The sequence below is a fragment of the Pecten maximus genome, chromosome 2 (assembly GCF_902652985.1).
Source record: "Pecten maximus chromosome 2, xPecMax1.1, whole genome shotgun sequence".
NCBI classification, from domain to species: Eukaryota; Metazoa; Mollusca; class Bivalvia; order Pectinida; family Pectinidae; genus Pecten; species Pecten maximus.
Genome location: NC_047016.1, coordinates 23433042 through 23457019, shown reverse-complemented (window position 1 = coordinate 23457019; position 23978 = coordinate 23433042). Strand labels below are relative to the sequence as shown.

Genomic DNA, 23978 nt, shown 5'->3' with positions numbered 1-23978 from the left:
CAATTTTGCCTTGATTCGGTCGTTCGGGTTTTTTCTTGTTTTTTTTGTTATAGTTCTTTGTGTTCAATTATTTATCAACATTTAGGTCTCTAGTTTTTATCAATGACATTTCAATGAATGTTCATCGACGCTGTTGCGCATGCGTACAGGAAAAGGGTTCACACGGTAAACATTTCTTGTATTTTGGGTCATTATATTTTTTCAGTGATTATTTATATCGTGTGCAACAAGATTTGTGGAATATATCTACGTTACTATATTCCGATTCATATAGCTCTTGCAATATGCAGCTTTAAACTGTGTTGCACATTCGTGCATATTGTATTTTCCAAAACATCGTGCATTTCAAGAATGACAGGCATTTCCATTGATTGACAATGACTGCAAGAACGCCACAGACTGGTCGGAGAAGAAAGCGACAACAACCGCCAGTATACAGTGGAATAAGTGGGTCGTACGAAGACAAAGACAACGATTATGTCTGGTGTGCATTTCCTTGCATTTTATTGAATCATGAATGCGTTGTTTTGTTATAATATCATTTTTGATTAGTTTATAGTTACTGGTTTTTAGCAGACTATCCCAATATACACCCCCTACACAGTACAGTGTACATATGTTGGTTTTGCTCAATTGATAATCATGTTAATAAGCCGGATGACATTTTTATAGGCTTTAAAGCAATGGCAATGTTTAGCAAATATTACAAAGCATGTTGCATTGGCAACAATCCAATGCCAATTCACAATAGGTCCTTAGGTTTTCTAAATCACAACTTGAAAATAAACCCACCGACATATAGAAGAACACGAATGCAAAGCACTAGCCATACCAAAACTTGAATACTGCCCTTCCATTGAGTACACGCACACCACAAAGCAAGATAAACAAATAGAAAAATTACACCAAAGAGCAGCATGCTACATTAACAACAGATACGACAACACCACGCGATCCGACATCAGGCATGATTATCAAACTACAATGGCCAAAACTACAAACACAGTGCTTCTGCAAGAACTTTTTACAAAATTGTACACCAAATCATAGCTGTAAACCCTAAACATATACATCCACACCTGCAGACCCTCGAACGAGACATGCACACCCTCACTGTCACATATAAACACTTGCTATAATACCTAAAGATATAATTCATTCTTTTCACACACAATAACACAACAGAGGTTCCTTCCCATAGTAGCAGTACAATGCACAACGTTGGAGGACACATAAGGTACACATACCCTTGAAGCCCTCAACACACACTAATTACTTTTTATCTATAATTACGTACCCTATTAAAAAAAATTTAAAAATAACTTAATCATCACTTATCACACCTCTGCAATAGGACCCTGGCGGCGTAATCATCAGTAGTGACACAGCCCCTGAAAATAAAAGAAGAATAGTTTCAATGATCATTATTACCTTCCATCACATGTTATGATTATCTATCAATAACTGGACATGTATATAGTGTTATGAGAAGGAGTTATATAATGAAAGTGTCCTGCCCATGCCTGGGGCCCAAACTACCGACCTCTAACTTTGTAAGCATACATCCAAATCCTATCATAGGGTAAGAGGGAAATTCCTGCTTCCCTGAGCAGGTTACTGGAGCTAGTATGCCTGATTATGAGGTACCCCAAAATTTTAGACAACACAAAACCCAGGTTACCATACATATTTGCCTCCATGGAAGGCATATGGCCACTCCATGATCCATCTCTTATAATTAGCTTTAATTCGCTTAAAGTGGTCAACAACACTAAATCTCTTAAAGGAAAAAGTAATAACATATATCCTTTAATACAATAAATATTCGATGCAGGCTGTAAACCTCTATGTCCATATCAAAAGTAATATATAAAATGTTTACAATATAATGATATTCTTCGTGGTGTGCAATGAAACATGTCCTTAATCATGTACATATCCTTCCCATGCTAGGACTCTAAACTGGCAAACCCTTGCTCTTTAGAAGCATATACATCCTATACCTATAACCTAAAGGGAAATTTATGCGAGGCTGAGTTAGCAAAGTGCCCCATACTGTCAACTTTTACACTAGTACATGGTGTGAATTGTCTTTGCAGTGTCTTGTACTAAAATCAGATCTTATACCCCAATTATATATGTTTATTACCCTTTTAATATCAGTTATGATACCAAATTGCTCTGGAAGTCTGAATATCCTCGTCACTTCAACTACATTCACAGTTAATCTTGTTATTTTGACTGTTTGAACTCTTGGCAAATGAGGCTTCTGTAAGATACCGGGTACATGTACATTGTATATGGTACATTTAGTTTGCTTGTTGTTGACTTGTTGGGTCTGAACTTGGCTCCTTTCTATCATATATAGTTACATTCAAGTCAGATGACACCAATGCGAATTTTTCAACCTGATGACTTTCTGTCACATCTCAAAAATCATTTTCTGCATCCCATCTCCACGTTACAGAATAATACAATGCAACATGCTTTCAATGTCAACATAATCATTAGAATATTGATCACTAATTATAAATTTTAATCTAGGCTGTACATGTGATGGCTGTGATAACAAATTTCATCCTCATCCAAGGCTGACACTAATACAAACATTCAGAGCAAAATTTGGTTTGTTATCTAGATCTGCTGTCATTTATCCATGACAGGTATATATATAGGTTGATTAAGGGTGTGACATCATTAATGACACTACTCATACTCATGCTCATGATCAGTTAAATGTGGAAAGATGTTTGTAGGAAGTTATTATATGAGGACCAGTAAAGAAAAGCTGGTTTGTCCTCGAATAAAATCAAAGTTTAGTCGCTGTTTAGAAGTACCGGTAGTTAAAAAATAATCTTTTTTTTTTCTACACCAGTCAAATTTGACAGGAGTATACGTATCATAGTATGGCATTATCCATCCATCCATCCAGGCAACGTAAACTTATTTGTTTGGAGATCTCTACATTTTCGACCAAAATTTGTAGGCTTTATATAATCATGATATATATACAGTGTTTCCCTGAAAGGAATTTTTGCAAGAGTAACTGCCATTTGTTTATTTTTGTGTTTGATTTTTATCCAGAGATCCTCTACATTTTCCCACCTATTTCTTTGAAGGCATTTTGATTTAACTATTTTTGCAAATTAAAGTACAAATGTAATTGCTCTCAATGAGGGTATGCTTGTTAATATATTACACTATATAGCATTCGAAAGGCATGAAAGGCATGCAATGGTTACTGGTTAGCCTCATAGTACGTATACTCTTTGTTGAAATTACCTGGTAGTGTTAGTTATAAGAGTTTTTTTGAAATATCTGCATTGTCTGAATAAAAAGAAGTTGTGCATATGTTGAAATAATTGAAATATGTAGATCAGACCTGTAAGAAATATCAAAATCAGTTTTAACTGTACAATTTAGGTAGATTATACAGCATTGTATAAATAATTGATGTTCAATGCAATGTTTCATTGCGTTTTCTATTATATTCCTGCAACAGATCTAGATAATGGATTATAATTGGATGAAGTATTGTACATATATTACTTATTTCGTATTCTTCCAGTCCAATTTGTTTTGACCTGTTAGAAGAGGCTCATATGACGAAATGTGGCCACACATTCTGGTAAGTTATCTAGGATTTTGTCCTATAGCTATAATTATCATAAGATGTTATAAGCCCAATTTTACTTGTTTCTTTGTATTTGTTTTATTCAACACTATGGTAATTATATTACAGTGACTGTCGGTATAATTTTTTTAACCATAATATATACTTTATTTAACCTGTATGTGATTTCAGTTTGTGCCAAAATGTAACATTTTATATATATTCCTGATTTACTCATTCTACAGCTACATATGTATGCATGTACAACCATAAAAACTGAAGATTTGTTTGGTTTCATTCTATAATTACAGTGTTCATTCTATACACTGGATCACTTATTCATTTACCTAATCTACATGCTTTAAAATGTGTCAGTAATAAATCCAGGATTTCCTCATTTTACCTACAAGTGTACATGCATGCTTCAGTTATGATAAATTAGTAATTTCCTCGTTTGACTTGCTGTTACTATAAAGTGTACTGTATTAGGAATAATTCTATGACTTACATATTTGAGTGATACATGCATTGTTTTTATCATCAATTCAATGATATATTCATTCATTGTAGTATTATTGTTATAAGTAAATCAATGATTCCTCATTTTAGCTACAAGTGCATCAAACAGAGCCTGGAACAGAGCAATAGATGTCCAAAGTGTAACTTTGTCATTGACAGTGTCCAGCAGCTCTTTCCTAATTTCACTGGTATGTGAAAATTTCACTCTCAGAGTCTAACTGTTCACATTTTTACCTCCTCTTGCACTGAAAACTTGCCAAAACTTTTATTATTAATATAAGTGCCTGTGAACTTATGTGACAAAACATCATGACAAAGGATAAGGTGCAATAAGGGCCATTTTTGGCCCCAAAATTTAGAGAAAATAAATGATGACGATATCCGGGATTTAAGCATTTTGTTGGAAATTTCACTCAGAAAAACTGAAATTTGAGATTGGCCGCATGGATGTCCCAGCATCATATTTTGCCAATGGAATAAAATAAAAATGTTACGTGCATGTGTTGAATTCCATGCTGGGACATCAATGCGGCCAAATCCTCAAAAGAAAAAAAACGACGATTGCCCCCAACGCTGTTGCCATGAGGTATACTATACTAAAAAAACGACCGGACAGCACGGCTTTCAGAAGTCCGGAAGACAACTCAAATGGAAAATAACCATATTGTTAAAATCAAAACAAAACTCATTATATCCGTATTGTTGTTCAAAATAATATGTTTAATTTATATTTTCGAAATAAATATAAAATATTGACTTTCAAGGCATATTTTTATCTCTCAAAACATAAACTTAATTCCGGAAAGCGTCACCACCATGGCTGTTTCGTTATATTGTAATATACCGGCATCGAAGACGTGTTTGTTTACATTTTTCACGATGACAGAAGAGAGAACTGATCGTCCGCCTTGAAGTTTGGCTGATGGTTTGTTCAACAGAAGATGTTAGCAGTCGAAACAGGTATATAAGCGTTGATCTGTTCCCAAAATCTGACCAAAGTGCAAGTTTCTTCCGTATAAAGTGGTCTTTTCTTTCAGTCCTGTCATTATAACACATACAGTGCTCATTCAATCGGCCGGTTGCCGTTACGACAGGCCCAACAGTACATCCCCTAGTGTTTGCTGTTTTCGTTATCAATAAAGAATTGTTTTTATGTTATGATCATGGGAGATCTATACAAATCATTTGAAAAGAAAGAAAATAATGTGTTTCTTCTGCTGCCCCGACGCGGGCAGACGACAGCTGCAAAGTTTTTCTTCAAAAACGGCTGCACTGACCGTTGTAGGACAGGTTTATTAGAATATTAAGTATAAAATATCATAATTTTTATATTAACTGTAATGTTTAGGCACTCACACAGTTTAAAAAGTCAAAAATCGAAAAATGTGGTTGAAAATGGAACGCGAATATTTTACACTGCTGGCTTTTACTGCGGAACGTATAGGCCTATAGGCCTACTGCATTTAAACTTGGTGGTGTGAAAGTCCGCCCGCGTGGTCGAGGGGTTGCATGATTGGCCGCAGGGCAAAAGATCGCGAGTTCAAAACCGCTTGGAGTTATTATTATTTTTTTCTTTTTGAAACTAAATTGACCTTTTTTTTAATCTTCCAAGTATTTCTGTGAAATTTTAATTCGTTTTATAATTTAATATTAAAAAATCAAATAATTTTACTTCTTTTAAGCCAAATCTAGAATAATTTGAAAAAGCATGATTACCCAAATTCAGTTTCATATTTGTGTTATTAATGGTTTGAGTTTTCACTTAAATTTTCGTTATAAAACATTAACCAGGAATGCAGAAATGCATTTAAGCATTTGAAATAGGTCAATACTAAATCAATCTAATTAAAATATAGATGGTCATTCTCACTACGTTATATGAACATCTAACAACATCCCATAAGGGGTCACGTCAGGGTGACCTTTTGGATTAGCCAATAAAATGACTACTTCCAGAATCTTGGAAGTGAATTGTATATGTCCTAATTAACATGACTAGAGTACACAGCTTGTATAATCTGTCAATTTGTTTCAAGACATTTCGTCCAATAAAGTATAAAAGCTATATACTGTGCCGAAATGGTTTGCTTCAGATGCATGGTGTGACGAAATGTTTTGCTTCGATGACATCGACAAAATGCCAATTCGCCCTGAAAGTGAAATAGACATCTCGGAGGTCATTAGAACGTGACCCCTTATGGGATGTTGTTAGATGTTCATGTAATGTAGTGAGAATGACCATCTAGATTTTAATTAGATTGATACTAAATTATTTAGTACAATGTATTAAAATTGTTTCAAACTAATTTTCATTAAACCCTGTTGTATTTTCTCCAATGAAAAAAGCATGGACTATACTATATATATATTATATATATAAAAAGAAATTAATATTTGTTAACTTGTACTAAAATATTATTTATGATTTGTATTGCAGAATGCCAGGGACCGGGCCTAAGTCTTTTCAATGCGTTGCATGTGGCAAACGTACACGGCCAAAAGAAAGAAGATTTGTTAACACTGATGTCTACAAAGACTTTATTCAGCATTTAACCATAGAAGTTACAGCAAATGACGTAACATGTCAAACATGTTTTGTGAAATACAAAAGGTCAGCAAAAACCGTAAAACCTAAAACCTGTGAAAATGTGACCGATAGTGAAGATACACCAAAAGATCCGAACTATGTTCCACCGCCTAAAACCTGGAAATGATAACCAATTCAAAAGTCCTCAAAATATTCAATTACCCATTTTGTCATCTGGTAACAGTCATTCCACCTGCTGTATATGCAAAAAGAGAGGTTCAAAATTGATGACAGTTTCAATCGACTGTAGAACTAGACTATTTGCAGAAAGGGTCATCTGCTTCTAGCTGGATCTAGATGTTGCTGTAAACACCTTGATTCAGGTAAATATTTTAATGAAGAGGCACTTTGCTCTGTGACCGACAACTCGACGAATTCTCAGGAAGGCAGCACATATTTCAATAAAACTGATATTTTGTCACAAATTGCAAACATAAGAGCTATTGCAGTGCGAAATGAACGATACCGAATTGACTTTGATAATAACCATTCTTTAACTGATGCAGATTATCAGAATCTCACAGGCATTACAAAAGCTGACTTCAATGACTTATGCTTACTTTTATCGAGTAGCACATCCATTCGATGTACAAAAAAAACGAACAAGTAGAACATGTATTGCGTTATTGCTCGTTAAATTGAGAACAGGCATGTCAAACCGACTACTGTCCACTTTATTTAATATTGGAAAATCTTGTGTGCGCAGGGCGATTATGAGTGCAAGACAATTTCTTTCTGTTAATTTTACACCATGAAATGTGGGATTCCAGCATGTAACACAAGATGACGTAATTGAACATCATACAAGACCACAAGCACAAGAATTGTTTGGCACCATGATCAACAAACCAGCTATATTAGTTGTGGACGGCACATACATATACACTGAAAAGGGTAACAATTTTCAATTTCAACGGAGATCTTACAGCATACATTAAAATAGACCACTCGTCAAACCGATGGTAATCGTAAAACAACTGGGTACATCGTTTCTTTTCTGGGACCATATCACGCCGATTAAAAAAAACAACGATGCTTCCATACTGAAACATAATATCCAGACCAACATGGAGATTGATGATGTGTATAATAGTTTGATGGCATATGTTGATATGTGTTGATAATATTATTCTAAGATGATCATGATGACATGATATTTCAATAATTTTGTTTACACATATGGTATCCAATGATATAATGTGTTCATATGATGAGTTATTGTTAATAATGTAATATAAAGTGTTAATATAAAATATTTAAACTGTTTCTTGGACTTTGTTATTTCCTGCTGCAATGGAATTTTGTCAGAAGTGCTTAATATGCCGTGAACATTAAACAGTTGGTCACTTTGATTAGAAATATCCACCAATGTACAATTCACAACTTACAACACGTGGTTGTTTCACCACCAAGGTTAGTGGGAAGCTAGTGATCATATCCTTCAATTTTTACCTTAAACCATTTAACCAATGACTGACACGTTACTATTATGCTATTGTATGTGATGTTACAACCCTACTGTCTGTCTAACTTCCCTGATAAAGAGCATTTTAACGGTTATTTAAAAAGTTATTTACTGATTCTTACGTTGTCTTGTGATGTTTTGAAGTAATTTTGATGTGGTTGCTATGGTAAATATGTGGTTGCTAAGATCAAAATAGCCTTCTATAAAGTATTCATACCTCTATGAACGCCATGTACAATACTGAGTATACTAAAGGAAAAGCAAATACAGTGTAGTGTATTTATTGTAGTTCGATCCAGTAACAAGTAATTTGTATGGCAGAAATCATAAAAATTAGCTAAATTAGCATACCTGTGTTGTCAGGCTGGTTGCTAGGTAACATAACACGGAAACGCATTAAATTTACTTTTTTTATAAAGCCCTCATATCTATGCACCTTTGTTGCAAAAACAAAGGAAATCTATGATGGGGCCGAAAATGGCCCTTATTGCACCTTATCCTTTAAGGTAAAAGAATTAATTGACTTACGTATTAAGTGTGTCATTTTAATTTTTGCATGAGTATGTCAAATAGGCAAATATTCATACAGCAATCAGATTGTGAAATTATTTGGCAGCAATGCAGGCATCATGGACCTTTTCCTTCTAGATTTGATGTGATTACATATCATGGATGTGTATATATACTACAAAGAAAATACCACTAGAACATACACTTGGTGCAGTGTGATACTACTTAGCACAATATTGTAAATGTCACACTTTTCCCAGACACCAATTGTCTGTCACCATCCAATACAATTATAAAGAAATTAAAGGTGAAAGCTACATGTTCTTGTGTTATATACTGTAAATGGAATTTTAAACAACTTAGTTTTAAAGAAAGCACTGTTAACTGGAAAACAATTCTGATGTTCATGGTGATGTGTAGTGTATGTCATGTAAAGTGTTAAATTATTCAGAAACAATTAATTATATAAGTGACTGCAAACCAGTACTAGTGGCCTGTGACCTTTACGTATATAAAGTGTGTTCCTCGGCATTGAAAATGTCCTTCAGTGGTTAATATATTTCATTACCACAAACATTAACAACATGGCTGACAGTTTAGAAGGTAGGTACACAGTCCGTCAATACATATATAAAGAACTCAATATGGCAGTAGGAGTTGATTATCGTTAACATTTTCAAGTCGTGTATCAATACATATATATTGTATACTGGTGCAAGATGTTCTCTTCATCAAAATTTGATATACATTTACATGTTCTTGTGTGAACAGATATTTTCTTATTTTAGAGGATGGATTTCTAACAGTAAATTGGATTTCTGTCTGCAATAAAATGCCTAGTTTCATATCTAGTTCAATAATTAAATTGGTTGTTTATCTGTAATTAAAACAGATCAAGTCCTTGTTGCTTGATTAACAATAAATCTGACTAATTAAGAGTAAATATTAAATTGATTCTTGTATTCCTATTTGTCTTCAGTAAATGAACTGGTGCTGAAACACAGGGGAAGACAGGATGAAAAGAAGATGAAAATTGACCAACAGGTATGATTTAACGCATATTGTATTTTCTTAATGTTCTCAAATGTGTATACCTGATATCCCATACAATGTAATGTTACTTAGTATATGATTAATATGTAAATGAACATTTTTGATCATTGTTGATCAAAAGTACATTTTAATGTACAGTAATTGAATTCATGATCAACTTACAATATTTTCTTTTATTATTAAAAACCATTATGTACCTGCTTTGAAGTTAATTTGTACTATTATGGGGCATCTGTTGTCAATTAATTTAAAATAGTTAAAACGAAAGTTTGAGATGGCAGCATGTCGGCAGAAGTATGTTAACACAAAAGTGGTTTCTAGTTAAAACAACAAAAGAAACAGATACAGGCCAGATGGACCTCTTGTTTAATAATACATGTAGCTGAGTACGTATTATATAGATGATTGCAATATACGTTTAAAATGGCAAATATATGTGGTAACTGAAGATGATTGATTTCATTGTTGATAATTTATGAGATTCACAACATTATTAGCTCACCTGGTCTGAAGGACCAAGGTGAGCTTATGTCATAACGTGGCGTCTGTCGTCCGTCCGTCAGTCAACAATTGACTTCTTCTTCATAACCACTGATCGGAATTTGACCAAATTTGGTCAAAAGCATCCCTATGGGGTTGGGACTTCAAAATTGTACAAATGGTGGGGCTGACCCCCGGGGGTCTGAGGGGCAGGGTCAAAAGGCGTCAATTTGGCTCAATTGATATAAACAACTTCTTCTCTGAAACGAAGCACTGGATATCTCTCATGTTTGACTGGTAGCATCCCCTTGGGATCGCGATTTTAAATTGTACAAATGGTGGGGCTGACCCTTGGGGATCTGAGGGGCGGGGTCAAAAGGGGTAAATTTGGCTAAATTGATATAAACAACTTCTTCTCTGAAACTAAGCAATGGATATAGCTCATATTTGACTGGTAGCATCCTTTTGGGAAAGGGATTCAAAATTGTATAAAGGAAGGAGCTGACCCCCCCATATATTGACAGAGCAATACCAGCGACAAATATACTTAAGCATTATTCTTGTTTCATATCTCATGAAACCAGGTGAGCGATACAGGCCCTCTGGGCCTCTTGTACAGAATAGCTTTGAAATTGATATTTCATTGTGTAAAGAAAATGGTCTTCCTGTTGTTGAGTTGAAGTTATCATCAGTGGAGCATTACAGAATGTATAGACGTCTATCTGTAATCAATGTATTTGCACTACAACTATATATAGACTATCTACCTGTATGTTTTGTAAGTGATCATGCAGCATTATTTTTTGCCTACAGAACTCACCTGGAACTGGCTCAGATCTCTGTGACCTTGTGACCGAGGACAGCCTTGATCTTCCCCATGTCAACCAGCTACTGTCATTATTACACCACAAAAAACAGCTGTTAGAGGCGGTGAGTGATGGTCCTCTGAAATTGAAATGTTGAGAGTATGATGTTACCACTGTTTCAAGGATAACTATTAGTTGCTTCTCAGGTAGTATGGATTCAGAATTATACAAAGGGAGGATGTTTAATAGGAAAAAAAATATACTGCGGTATTGGTAGTAATGTTTTGAGTTTTCTGAAAGTAAAAATTGGACAAGAGAAACTGTAATAGTTCATGTAATTCATCATCAGAATAAAACATTTAAATTCACGGAGAGAGAAGTTCTCTAATGTTCTTTTGTCTATTTACAGGATGGTACATTAGCACAAAATTTAATTTTGAAAGAATTTTTACAACAAATCCATGTTAAAAAACAAGAGGTAAGTTCTTGATACAAGCTCTGATTACACTGGTACTTAATGGCTGGAAAATTAGTTTACTGATGTACTGTTTCAGATTTGTGATTCAACTCACTATTAGCATTGAAAGTCAGTTGTCAAATATCTGCAATGGACGAATTCCTATATCATTGAAGAGGCAAAACATAAAATTTGAGTACAGTTTTGATTGTTACAGTGGTGATTACAGAGGGTTTTCTTTTAATGTCTGAGAGCAATACAATCATGTCTATAATATTAGGTACAGTAGTATTATGAAAGAAATATGAATAGTATTTGATAAGTAATCTGTATAGCCAGTCTATCAACAGTGATTTTACTAGCCTCCATCTGGTTGTTACAGCACATAGACCAGTTAACCAGAGAACTTGCTGTGATAGATGAAGACACCAAAAAAGTAGAGGTGAGTAATCTCCCTTGATCAGTTGATGGAAACAAGTGGAAAGCTGCAATACTTTTCCATGGTATGAAATGCTTGATAGCTGTTAAGTTATGTGTTTAGCTCTTCAGAGTCAAAAACTTATTGTAACTTTAATTGTAAATGAGTTTCCAGCATTGTAACAAGATTTGATTTCTGTATATATAACAATACAAGAGCTGTCTGTGTATTTTGTTTGTAGAAGAAAGCTTTTTAATTGCTATATCTTTCACTGGTCTATTTTACAGTCAAAAAACTTCTTTATAATTTAGCAAGTTACATTACTGGAATTGTTAGCCTTAAGAAAGTGCAATATCATTTGACTAAGTCGACTTTTGGTTTTGGTTTTGGTTTTCTTATGATTTGGCTTATATATTATATTTAAAAAGTTCACCATGTTTGATAAGATTAATAAACAGTTTGATCTATGGCCTATATTCTGACTTTGGTACAAATTTACATTTTTGTGAGAAGTGGAAATGAGCAGTTTGCAAAATTGATTAAATTATTGCTGATTAATTTGACCTTTGACATTTTAATAGTGATATATATGTATTTATTTCTGGCATATGATTATCATATTGTTAGAACACATGCAAATAACAAATAAGTGCATGCCTAGGTATACAGACAGTGATGCCTTGTAAATAGAATGTATAATTTTCTTTGACATGTAGCTATGTATAAATAACAGCAATAATGGTACATTGTAAAATATGTTTACTGTTTCAACAGATGATGATCTCAGAACACAGAAGGAAATATCCCTTTACCCCAGTGAGTACTCGCAAGTATCTATTATTGCTGTCTAAGGAAAAATCGTGTTTTTACATATTCGGTCAAATTCTAAGTAATGTAGTTTATTGTACAAGTAATTCAAATAATACAACTCAACTAGTTTCTTATCTGAAGCTGAATCTACTATTATTTCAGACTGCTAAATTACCACTAACAAATTTAAGTGGACCTATTTGAAATATGATCACAGATTTTATATTGCTGTTTCCAATATGAACCATACCGATTTATAAATAATTACAGGATAGCAGTTGCTGTAAAGGCTTTGTCTCGAGTCATTTTATGTCTCGATCACTTTATTTTTGTTGTACAATTCAATAGTTAGCCGAAAAGTGACAAGCCGTTAATACTCTGTACAGCACATTATATCGTGTGAAACAAGAATAATTAACAAATCCCAGTTGAAATCACATGATATTTTCACAGGATCATCTGGTGCCCAATGGGTTTGATCCCTCCATTTCCACCAGTTCTGACATGGGCAGTCAAGAAGGTTTTAATGGCAGTAAAAACGTGAGTAACACTCTAGTCCTCTGTCACATCTCTCCCTGACAAAGGAGTCAGGAAAGTGTTCATGACTGTAAAAATGTTACTGAGCAACACCCCAGTCCTCGTTGTCACATGGATATTAAAAATGTGAGTAACACCTTAGTCCTCAGTGTCACATCTCTCCAATGACAGTTTGTTTAGATAGATTTTTGTTTCCCTAACTTCTCTGAAAGTTTTTACTTAGCATCACTGAAGAGGAATGGATGTATTTACTCTTGGACTATCTGATCTTACTTTGACAGAGAACATTAGGAAGGCTTCTGTAGAAACAACCAAATTTAGTAACCCTGTCTGGCGGATTGATAGCATTTTCTTTGATATACTGTATTATAGGCCAGGTTTCATTAAAAATAAAGTAGAAAATAGAAATCTTCACCAGTAGCAAAAACCTCTCACTGTCAACTCTCATTCTCAATCTTACTTATTAGGCTATTAGGAATTCCACAATATTGTAGAATGTGAGCTGGTGACATGGTTCTGATCATATGAGATGCTAAGGTCTGTAACATAAAAAGTAGTACACATAACTCTACAATACCGGACAGAATTATCATTAGTAACATTAAAATAGTTATATGTACACACAATGACTGGTTGACTTATCTCACACTTTCTCACCTACAGGCCGGCAAGTGGTTAAGTACAACTATGGCAGCTAGAAAGAAGAAGGTCAGCCAACACTTTGATGATCTGGAGCAGTGTTACTTCTCTGTGAGACAGAGGGAGATACTGAGTAAGTTGTACCCTAGACTCTATGTAATGGGAGTAATACATCCAAGACTTTTAAAGATATTTTACATTATATTGGAACGTTTTATATAATTATAAATATATCCTTTACATGGCATCCAGTTGACCATTGAGAGTATGTTTTTGACTCCCAAAGATGAGATCTGTTTCTTCGGTTTGAAGGGACTGGTCTATTTGATGCCTTCAGATTTCTGAGAAAGAGCGAGTTATTTTCTGAAATTGCTAAAAATCAAGGGTCAACTGAGTGCCAGTAACGGCTTCTTCTGAAAAAACCTTTTTACAGAGTTATGCCCCTTTATGTAAAAAATGGTTACTAGCTTGTCTGGCTATTCATTTGCTTTGTTTTCAATGGATTTTACTAAAATTTGGTATGTAGTTAGAGGACCCTATGAGGCTGTGCTCTATGCAAAGATTTTGTCGAATTACCATTTCTAATAGAGTTATGCCCCTTTTTCTTTAAAAACGAGCAAAATTTTGTTTCACTTAGTTCTTACCTAAACTTAGAACATGTTTTATTTGGTTATAGTAGGTTATATTAGGTTATAGTACCATAAATAGGAAGCTTTACAAAGTATCTAAACCAATCATGGAAAAAGTATACTTGTCACCCCCTCGGTGACAGCTCTAGTTACTTTCTGCTGGCTTTTTAGATGTATTTCTATGTAAACATCATATAACCTAAATTATAACGGTCATAATATTTTTTTTTTCTTCTCAGCTGGTGGAGAAAATAAAGATGGATTGGGAGAGTTTACAGAAAGCCTTTCAAAGTTCACCAGATTTAGTACATTTAGGCCGCTAGCCACTCTCAGCTATGCCAGTGACTTCTACAGTGGGTCCAGTATAGTATCAAGGTACACTTTTAATGATGAGAATGAAATTCAGACATTTAATTCTCTTTTAGAAAAAGAATGAAGACACATGTTTCAACAGAAAAGAAACTTTTTATTAAATAAATATTTTCCCAGCATATGTCAGATTTACAGAACTGATGTTGTACATTTACACTCTGTACATATATACACACTTTTACTAATTATAGATATTGATTCACAAAATTAATTTGTTGTGAGTGTTAGATTTTTTGTATGTATTAATTACTAGCAGTGGTGTGGAAGATCAGCAGGTAGACCAATGCACCATCTAATGCACTCGCGTGACAATAAATTGGCGATCCTGAACGGAAGTGTGCGCTGGCACATGCATTCAAAATGGCGGCCTCCATTGTATGTAAACGGTGTTAAGTACATGGTGAGGCGTTTGCATTATTTTTACAGTGAAAAGATCTTTTATAGTGTATGATTGTTATATTTAACAGTAAATCCTTCTAATAGGAATGACAGCTGCCAATGATTTTGTCGTTCATCGCTTTTTAATGTCAGTTTCTCCCAATGTTCAATACATTGGATGTTATCTTGGTTTTTCTGTTAAATAATTTGGTGTGCTGGTGCACTTGCACCCCCAAAAGCTCAGTCATTCCTGTCTGTTCAGAAGCAAGCACCTGCTTTCGTTCGCAAGCACTCACCATCCTGAACACAGCCAAGGTGAAGATCCAAGGTGTATGGTTTGAGTCTACAAAGATTATTTTTGTGTTGTCTGTTTCAGTATTGAGTTTGACAGAGACTGTGACTATTTTGCCATAGCGGGTGTTACAAAACGTATCAAGGTAAGAAAAACAAATACACTTATCAAAGTCAAACTGTCTACACCTTTATGGTCAGTATATTCCCCCAAATTAAGGGTGAGTGGGACATGTAATGTTTTAGTCCCTCTCTAATGATAAAGATTTATTGTAACACAGTTATTTTTCTGTGCTTTGTACATTGAGTATATTTGCCAAAATCTTCAGCATAAAAGTTGATTGAAATAACATTAAATGGACTAAACAGAGGCAATATTGGTGACAATTACCTCTGTGTTTACAGGTGTTTGAATACTGCAATGTTATAAAAGATGTGGTTGATATTCATTACCCGGTGAATGAGATGGTGTGCAACTCCAAAATAAGGTAACGTTTACATGTATCAACTTCAAAATAAGGTAACGTTTACATGTATCAACTTCAAAATAGGGTAATGTTTACTTCTGTCAACTTAAAATAAGGTAACGTTAATAGTCATGTATCATTTCTGAAATAAGGTAAAGTCTACACATACCAAGTCTAAAACAAGGTAAAGTCTACATGCACAACACCAAGAGCATTGGAGTGAGATCTGATATCACTACATCATTATATGTTGGATTAAAGTTTACAAATTCAAATAATAAGCCAGTGTTACCAGTTTTTATTGTGGACTGTAAAGTACATTGTAGTACCCATATTCTATAGAGAGGAGGTTTTGAATTAGTTTGGGCTAAACTATCATTACATAAATTCTGTTGTTCTATTACAGTTGTGTGACTTGGAGTGCATACCACAAGAACATGCTGGCCAGTTCTGACTATGAGGGCACTATCACCCTGTGGGACGCTTTCTCAGGCCAAAAGTCAAAGATTTTTCAGGTTAGACCATTGCATTGTGGTCCAGGTACCGTGCCCATATCATCTAATGGACAATTTGTCTTTAAAAGTACAAGATAACTCCTGAACCCCTTAACCAATTAATATAAAAAAATAATGCATACTCAGCATAAATGAATATAAGCAGTAAATTCAATATCAATATAACAGACAGGTGTAATAAGCTCAAGTTTAGAGCCAGACACATTATAGAGCTCTTTCTGATGTGTTAGTAATCTGTTTCTCAGTTTGAATAGTTCCTAATGTTTACAAAGGAAATAGAATATCAGGAACAGGTTGATTTATCATTTTACCAGATATTAAGCTTTTGAAAGGGGTTTGTTCTAAACAGATCAGGTAACTCTAATCTGCATAGTCAGTAGATTAAATCAAATTACATCAGTTACATCAAATTTTTAGTGTAGTCATTGTAATTGTTTTCAAGTAATTGCAGTTAATTGAATAAATGGTTATCTTTTACTGGATGCGTGTAATATGGAATTTATGTTTCTTGTTGTGGTGATGAAATGAAGAAAGCCCCCACACCCCTGAAATATCTACAGAGGCATAAAACGATCAGAAATGTTTTGTGACTGTAACTATAAAAATGTTTCTAACTCTTCAGGAGCACGAAAAGCGTTGCTGGAGTGTTGATTTCAACCGAATGGATCCCAAGCTTCTAGCATCTGGATCAGATGATGCCAAAGGTAAGATGTGATATAAAATAGTTATAACTCCCTCACAACAGTCAGCCTGTCAATCATTGAAAAAAAATGACTGCATATTCAGAGAAATCAATGAAACAGGAAAATCAAACTCATATTACTTGTTCTCCATCATGAGAAGATCAACGCCTTTATTGTTTATTTGCAAGGGTCAAAGGTTTAGGTCACTCTGGATCATATCAAAATTGAAACTCAGGCTGATGTACGTGTACATATGATGTTTTCTGTTACAGTTAAGCTGTGGTCAACTAATGCTGAACACTCTATAGCCAGTCTAGAGGCGAAAGCCAATGTATGTTGTGTCAAGTTCAACCCCGAGAGTCGTTACCATCTGGCTTTTGGTTCCGCAGGTAAAACCTTCCTACTGATTAATTTGTGACCCACTAAACCTGTCGCAACACCTGGCATCTTACTTTTAAACTTGGATATTGTATTTGTCCCTAGCTGTGCCATTTGAATTTAGATATTTTATCAGAAAATCAAAATGGCTGACAGGTGGCCATCTTGAATATTAAAAATTGAAATCTATTATTAATCAAAAGACACTGATGTGATGTCAGTATTGAAGTGAACTGAACAGTCTGTAGCCCTTTGTATAGGGTTGCAGAAGATGGTGTAAGTGATGCCGGGTGGTGCAATGCTGCACAAGTTTCATAGAAACATGTTTATGTAATTTTCCCAAACTTGCATTTGAAATAATGTTTGTATACGAAACAAATATGTATCCAAGTTATGTTGTTTATCTCTCCTTCCAGATCATTGTGTACACTACTATGACTTACGGAACACCAAACAGGCTGTGATGATCTTTAAAGGTCACAGAAAAGCTGTGTCCTACACAAAATTTTTAAACACCAAAGAAATAGTATCAGCGTAAGTATGTGACCATATTGGCCCCTAAGGTAGAAGGGTGGAATTACTAATAGATCTGTAAATAATACGTACTCACTATAATTTTATAGTACAGGCATAAGTGTGTGACCATAGTGTCCCTATTAAAGGTAGAATGCTAAAGTTACTAATAGATCTATAAATAATACGTACTCACTATAATTTTATAGTACAGGCATAAGTGTGTGACCATAGTGTCCCTATTAAAGGTAGAATGCTAAAGTTACTAATAGATCTGCAAATAAAACGTACTCACTATAACTGTTTGACCACATTGGCCCGAAGGCAAAACACTAAAGTTACTAATAGATCTGGAAATAAAACATATTCACTATAACTGTGTGACCACATTGACCCTGAGGCAGAAAGCTGAAGTTACTAATAGATCTGTAAATAAAACGTACTCACTATAACTTCATAATTAATCTGTTATCAAATGCTTTTATTTTTTTTAAATGCTTAAACTAATTTTGAATCTTGAATGTGTTAAATACATTGCAGCATTACCTCCCTTGTGTCAAAGATGAAAAGCTTCATGTAAACAAGTATTCTATTTCTGTCTTTTCTGTGGAATTTGTTGTATTTGAAGCTAGATTACATATAGATAGAGTTGATTGAAATGTTTGGAGTAACTTAGAACATGATGCTGTTGTCTGAAGTGCCCTGTTAATTTACAGAACTGTGTCAAATACTTCAAAGTTACAGCAGATAGGTCAACCATTGTTCCTATAAAACACAGACTATATACAGATATCCATTGTATGTACATGTATAGTAGTTCCATAAGACATTTATCTTCATTTATTATATTAAAGACTTCAATTTACTTTCAGATCCACGGACAGCCAACTTAAATTATGGAATATTAAAAAGCCTACAAACTTACAGACTTTTAAGGGACACATAAACGAAAAAAACTTTGTTGGTTTAGCAACAGATGGAGACTATGTCGCCTGTGGTAGGTTATAGTATTTGAAATCTACCCTCATCTTTTTGTAAGTTTCTTTTGTTCCAGGATAGTTTGCATCTTATTCAGAAGTATTAAAAAGCAAACTGTTCACTAGGAGGTTTGATTATTCTGTTTAGTTCTTTCAATTGTAGGTTAATAGTTTGATAAACATTCTCTGATGTTGTTCTTCATTTACATTTGTAACAATGTTCATGAAATACCATTCTCTATATTCACCAATGTCACAGAATATATATTTTGTCGTTTTTTCACACTGTAAATATAATATGACAAATATGTCACGCTACCTGTGGTATATGTACAGTATATCTCAAAGTATTTAAATACTTTGTCTGGCATTAATACTGTATGATTGGTTAACAGGGATTTGATTATACTAGTCTACATGACATTGTATAATATAGAATTATTACATGGAGGTAAATACCTATTGTAATTGTACATGAATTATCTTCAGTCTGTGGATGTATTTATGTATACAGAAATATTTAAAATTGCCAAAAAATATTAGAACCACAAAATTAGATAACTACACAGTAAATATATTTTACCTATATTCCAGCTATACCCTAGCTAGATATACCTATCACAGTTTTCTTTTTAGTGTTTATAAAATTTATATAGTAGTATTGCTTGCTTTACATTGGAGTATAGAGTCATTCATTATTCATTCAGATTTGTGATAAAATGTATAAATTTAATAGAGTTCTGTATTTTCTGTATTTCAGGAAGCGAGAACAATTCCTTGTATGTTTATTATAAGGGCTTGTCTAAACAACTGCTCACATTTAAGTTTGACACAGTCCGCAGTGCTTTGGTAAGTCACATTTAACAACCTAAATAAAGATACCAGTGACAGTCCATAGCTAAATCTATCAACTCAGTATTTCTGTCACTGGATGTGTGGAACATATTTTATTTTTTACCTTTTTCACCCTAGTTTGTTTCTTTTATTGTAAATTACTATCCTAGAGAGATACTCTACATCCTATAGAGAAACTGTATATGCTAGATATACTGTACATGCTATAAAGATACTGTATAACTATTTGTTGCAGGAGAAGGATAAGAAAGAAGAAGAAATCAACGAATTTGTTAGTGCTGTTGCCTGGCGACCAGTAAGTATCCTCTGATTTCTTCAATCTTTGTATTACACATACAGGTTGTCAACAATCTCTATTACACATACAGGTTGTCAACAATCTCTGTATTACACATACAGGTTGTCAAGGTGACATAATATTTATAAATAAGATAAAACGTTAAAAAATATTCTGCAACATTGAGGGCTTTTGATTATAATGTAGCTTAAATGTTTGATATGGTGTCTGTAATATATTACCTCTGACCCAGGGACATGTGATAGGAGAAATATTCGCTCTGACACAGTGACATTTGAATGGTGAAGTATTCACACTGACACAGGGATATGTGACCTGTTCAGTTTTTTTCTGACCAATGGCCACTTTTCCTAAATGTTAATTTTAGCTGAATATGTTTTGTCATTTTCAGGGCTCCAATGTGATAGTAGCAGCTAACAGTCAAGGAACAGTCAAAGTAAGTCGCAGTATAAACTTAATTTTGTCAGTCAGGTAACAGTCAAGTAAATCAACAGTGCCTTCTTCCTTCTCTCCCCACCTCAGTCAAGTTTAGAGGGGCACTAAATTGAATGTTTTGGTTTTCAGAATATGTAATGTACTCATTATCCAATCGACAGGTAGGCAAAGGGATATAGGAATCAGCCTGTACATACATACATAGCCATCCTCACTCGACCAACTTTATTAAGTATCCATTTGTATTGAAACTTCATACACTTACAGCCAATATCTTGTATGAGTTTGCATATCAACCACCTGGTATCAAAACTGAGATCACTTACTATAAATAGATTTTTGACATCTTCACTCTGCCAATGTCATTTATGATATTTACCTGGTAGCAGTGTTTTTCCTATAAGGATTGATTCAGCTATTAAATAAATTTGGTAGTTTACCGCCTCCCATAGGTTTTCTCTTTGAAACTTATATAGCGTAGTGATTCAACAATTCGTTCCATCTTTGTTGCATATTGACCAATGATAATCATGAGAGGATTCATATCACTTGAGATGCCTTGTTGATAATTTGATTAGATGGTGATTTTCAGATCCATATATATAATGGTTCCTTGTAGGAAAATGATTTCAATCTTTATTATTTCCCAGGTGCTAGAGTTGGTGTGACAAATGCTGCTGTATCTGACAGATAACAATCAACCGAGTACAAGGGTAAAAAGTAGATGTAGGTGTGTGATTGATGACAACTAAATGTTGAATACTAAAAGGATGGGAATGATGACCACTAGATGTTGTATGCTCAAAGAATGAGATTTATGACAACTAGATGTTGAATGCTCAAACGATGTGATTGATGACAACTAGATGCTCAATTAGATGTCGTATGTTTAAAGAACAGAATTGATGACAACTTGATGTTGTGTTCTGAAATGACAACAAGAAATAATGACAACTTGATGTTGAATACTGGAAGGACATGATTGAAGAAACTGGATTTTGTATACTGAATTGACAATAAGGAATGAAGACAACAAGAATTATAAAAACTGGATGTTGTACATGTAAAGAACAGGATTGAAGACATCAAGGTGTTGTATACTGAAAGGTTAGGGATGATGACAACTAAATGTAATTGTGTATTGAAACAACAAGAAGAAATTATTACAACTAGATGTTGTATACTGAAACAACAAGAAGAAATTATTACAACTAGATGTTGTATACTGAAACGACATCAAGAAATTATAACAACTAGATGTTGTGTACTGAAACGACAACAAGAAATTATCACAACTAGATGTTGTGTACTGAAACGACAACTAGATGTTGTGTACTGAAACGACAACAAGAAATTATAACAACTAGATGTTGTATACTGAAACGACAACAAGAAATTATAACAACTAGATGTTGTGTACTGAAACGACAACAAGAAATTATCACAACTAGATGTTGTGTACTGAAACGACAACAAGAAATTATAACAACTAGATGTTGTGTACTGAGAGGACAACAAGTGTATATTAAGGTCAGTATTAAAAGTGATAGTATTGTTGTGAATGAAGTCATTTTTATCAATGACAGCACTACTGACTAAATGTTGCTAAATCTGTGATAACAAGGACAACCAGAGCTATTCATATTTCATTGGACAATAAGCAGACAAACTAAGCAATTATCATTCAGTCCTGGTCCAGGAAGACAACCAGAGCCAATCTGTGCTATTGATACATACACTGGAAGTCGTGTTTTAATTAGTATAAAAATTGCTAGATTATGAACATTTGACACGACAACTTAAACCATATGTGAAAGTACATGAATATGTACTATTAGTATGATGTAAGTGTGTAGAATGTGAAATAAATGTGAGCACATGTGTGGGGTGAGTATGTGTGTGTGGTGAGTACATATGTGTGGTGATATACATGTGTGTGGTGAATATGTATGTGTGGTGATATACATGTGTGTGGTGATATACATATGTGTGGTGAGTACATATGTGTGGTGAGTACATGTGAGTGAGGTATGCAAATCATTAATAGCTTGAATGATATGTAATATATTATGGTGCCCATGAACGTGTGTCTTTGTTAGTTTGGATGGGATGATTTATTTGTAGATTATATTATTGTGTACATTTTTATATCTTGAACCTTATCATTGTGAGGATAATACCGATGATATCTATCCTGTTACAGTACAGCAACTTAATACCTCAGCAGTGTGGGCTCTCTTTAATCTAGTTTCTCTTTGGATTGGAAAGTTTCTAATACCAGGGTAGTGACAGATACACTACTTGGTACACTACTTGGTGCTGGTTTTACTAAGCCTCCACGTACCCAAGAAAATAGGTGTGGTAGATATATCTCATCTAAAACAAGAAAATAGGTGTGGTAGATATATCTCATCTAAAACAAGAAAATAGGTGTGGTAGCGACGTCTCATCTAAAACAAGAAAATAGGTGTGATAGAGACGTCTCATCTACAACAAGAAAATAGGTGTGGTAGCGACGTCTCATCTAAACAAGAAAATAGGTGTGGTAGAGATGTCTCATCTAAACAAGAAAATAGGTGACGTAGAGATCTAGACATCTCATCTAAAACAAGAAAATAGGTGTGGTAGTGACGTCTCATCTAAACAAGAAAATAGGTGTGGAAGAGACGTCTCATCTAAACAAGAAAATAGGTGTGGTAGTGACGTCTCATCTAAACTAGAAAATAGGTGTGGTAGAGATGTCTCATCTAAACAAGAAAATAGGTGTGGTAGAGACGTCTCATCTAAACAAGAAAATAGGTGTGGTAGCGACGTCTCATCTAAACAAGAAAATAGGTGTGGTAGAGATGTCTCATCTAAACAAGAAAATAGGTGTGGTAGAGACGTCTCATCTAAACAAGAAAATAGGTGTGGTAGCGACGTCTCATCTAAACAAGAAAATAGGTGTGGTAGCGACGTCTCATCTAAACAAGAAAATAGGTGTGGTAGAGATGTCTCATCTAAACAAGAAAATAGGTGTGGTAGAGACGTCTCATCTAAACAAGAAAATAGGTGTGGTAGCGACGTCTCATCTAAACAAGAAAATAGGTGTGGTAGAGATGTCTCATCTAAACAAGAAAATAGGTGTGGTAGAGACGTCTCATCTAAACAAGAAAATAGGTGTGGTAGCGACGTCTCATCTAAACAAGAAAATAGGTGTGGTAGCGACGTCTCATGTAAAACAAGAAAATAGGTGTGGTAGCGACATCTCATCTAAACAAGAAAATAGGTGTGGTAGCGACGTCTCATCTAAA

General features: G+C 34.3%; 1 protein-coding gene across 2 annotated transcripts; it reads left to right on the top strand.

The window, feature by feature from the left end:
• The first annotated feature begins 135 nt into the window (after window positions 1–135).
• Window positions 136–23401, top strand: LOC117321555 (E3 ubiquitin-protein ligase COP1-like). 2 transcript variants are annotated; one of them, XR_004531380.1, is made up of 23 exons: window positions 136–484; window positions 3569–3628; window positions 4223–4320; window positions 9674–9738; window positions 11041–11157; window positions 11443–11511; window positions 11873–11932; window positions 12683–12724; window positions 13172–13258; window positions 13919–14027; window positions 14763–14898; window positions 15650–15710; window positions 15970–16052; window positions 16438–16546; window positions 17169–17250; window positions 17502–17618; window positions 18024–18141; window positions 18993–19117; window positions 19858–19946; window positions 20188–20247; window positions 20642–20686; window positions 21336–23041; window positions 23079–23401. XR_004531380.1 is itself a non-coding variant. In XM_033876004.1 (22 exons), the coding sequence occupies exons 1-22, from the start codon at window positions 378–380 to the stop codon at window positions 21351–21353; spliced, it is 1857 nt and encodes a 618-aa protein (XP_033731895.1). In that variant the 5' UTR covers window positions 136–377; the 3' UTR covers window positions 21354–23401. The 2 variants fall into 2 exon arrangements, 1 of the variants encoding a protein (XP_033731895.1); XM_033876004.1 differs by having other exon boundaries at window positions 21336–23401.
• Window positions 23402–23978: the final 577 nt, after the last annotated feature.

Excerpts from the sequence above, each read along its gene's own strand:
- LOC117321555 (XM_033876004.1), top strand. The coding sequence starts at position 378 with ATGACTGCAAGAACGCCACAGACTGGTCGGAGAAGAAAGCGACAACAA. Across the intron at positions 4,321-9,673 it reads GCTCTTTCCTAATTTCACTG|TAAATGAACTGGTGCTGAAA; the intron begins GTATGTGAAAAT and ends ATTTGTCTTCAG. Across the intron at positions 20,248-20,641 it reads GTGCTGTTGCCTGGCGACCA|GGCTCCAATGTGATAGTAGC; the intron begins GTAAGTATCCTC and ends TGTCATTTTCAG.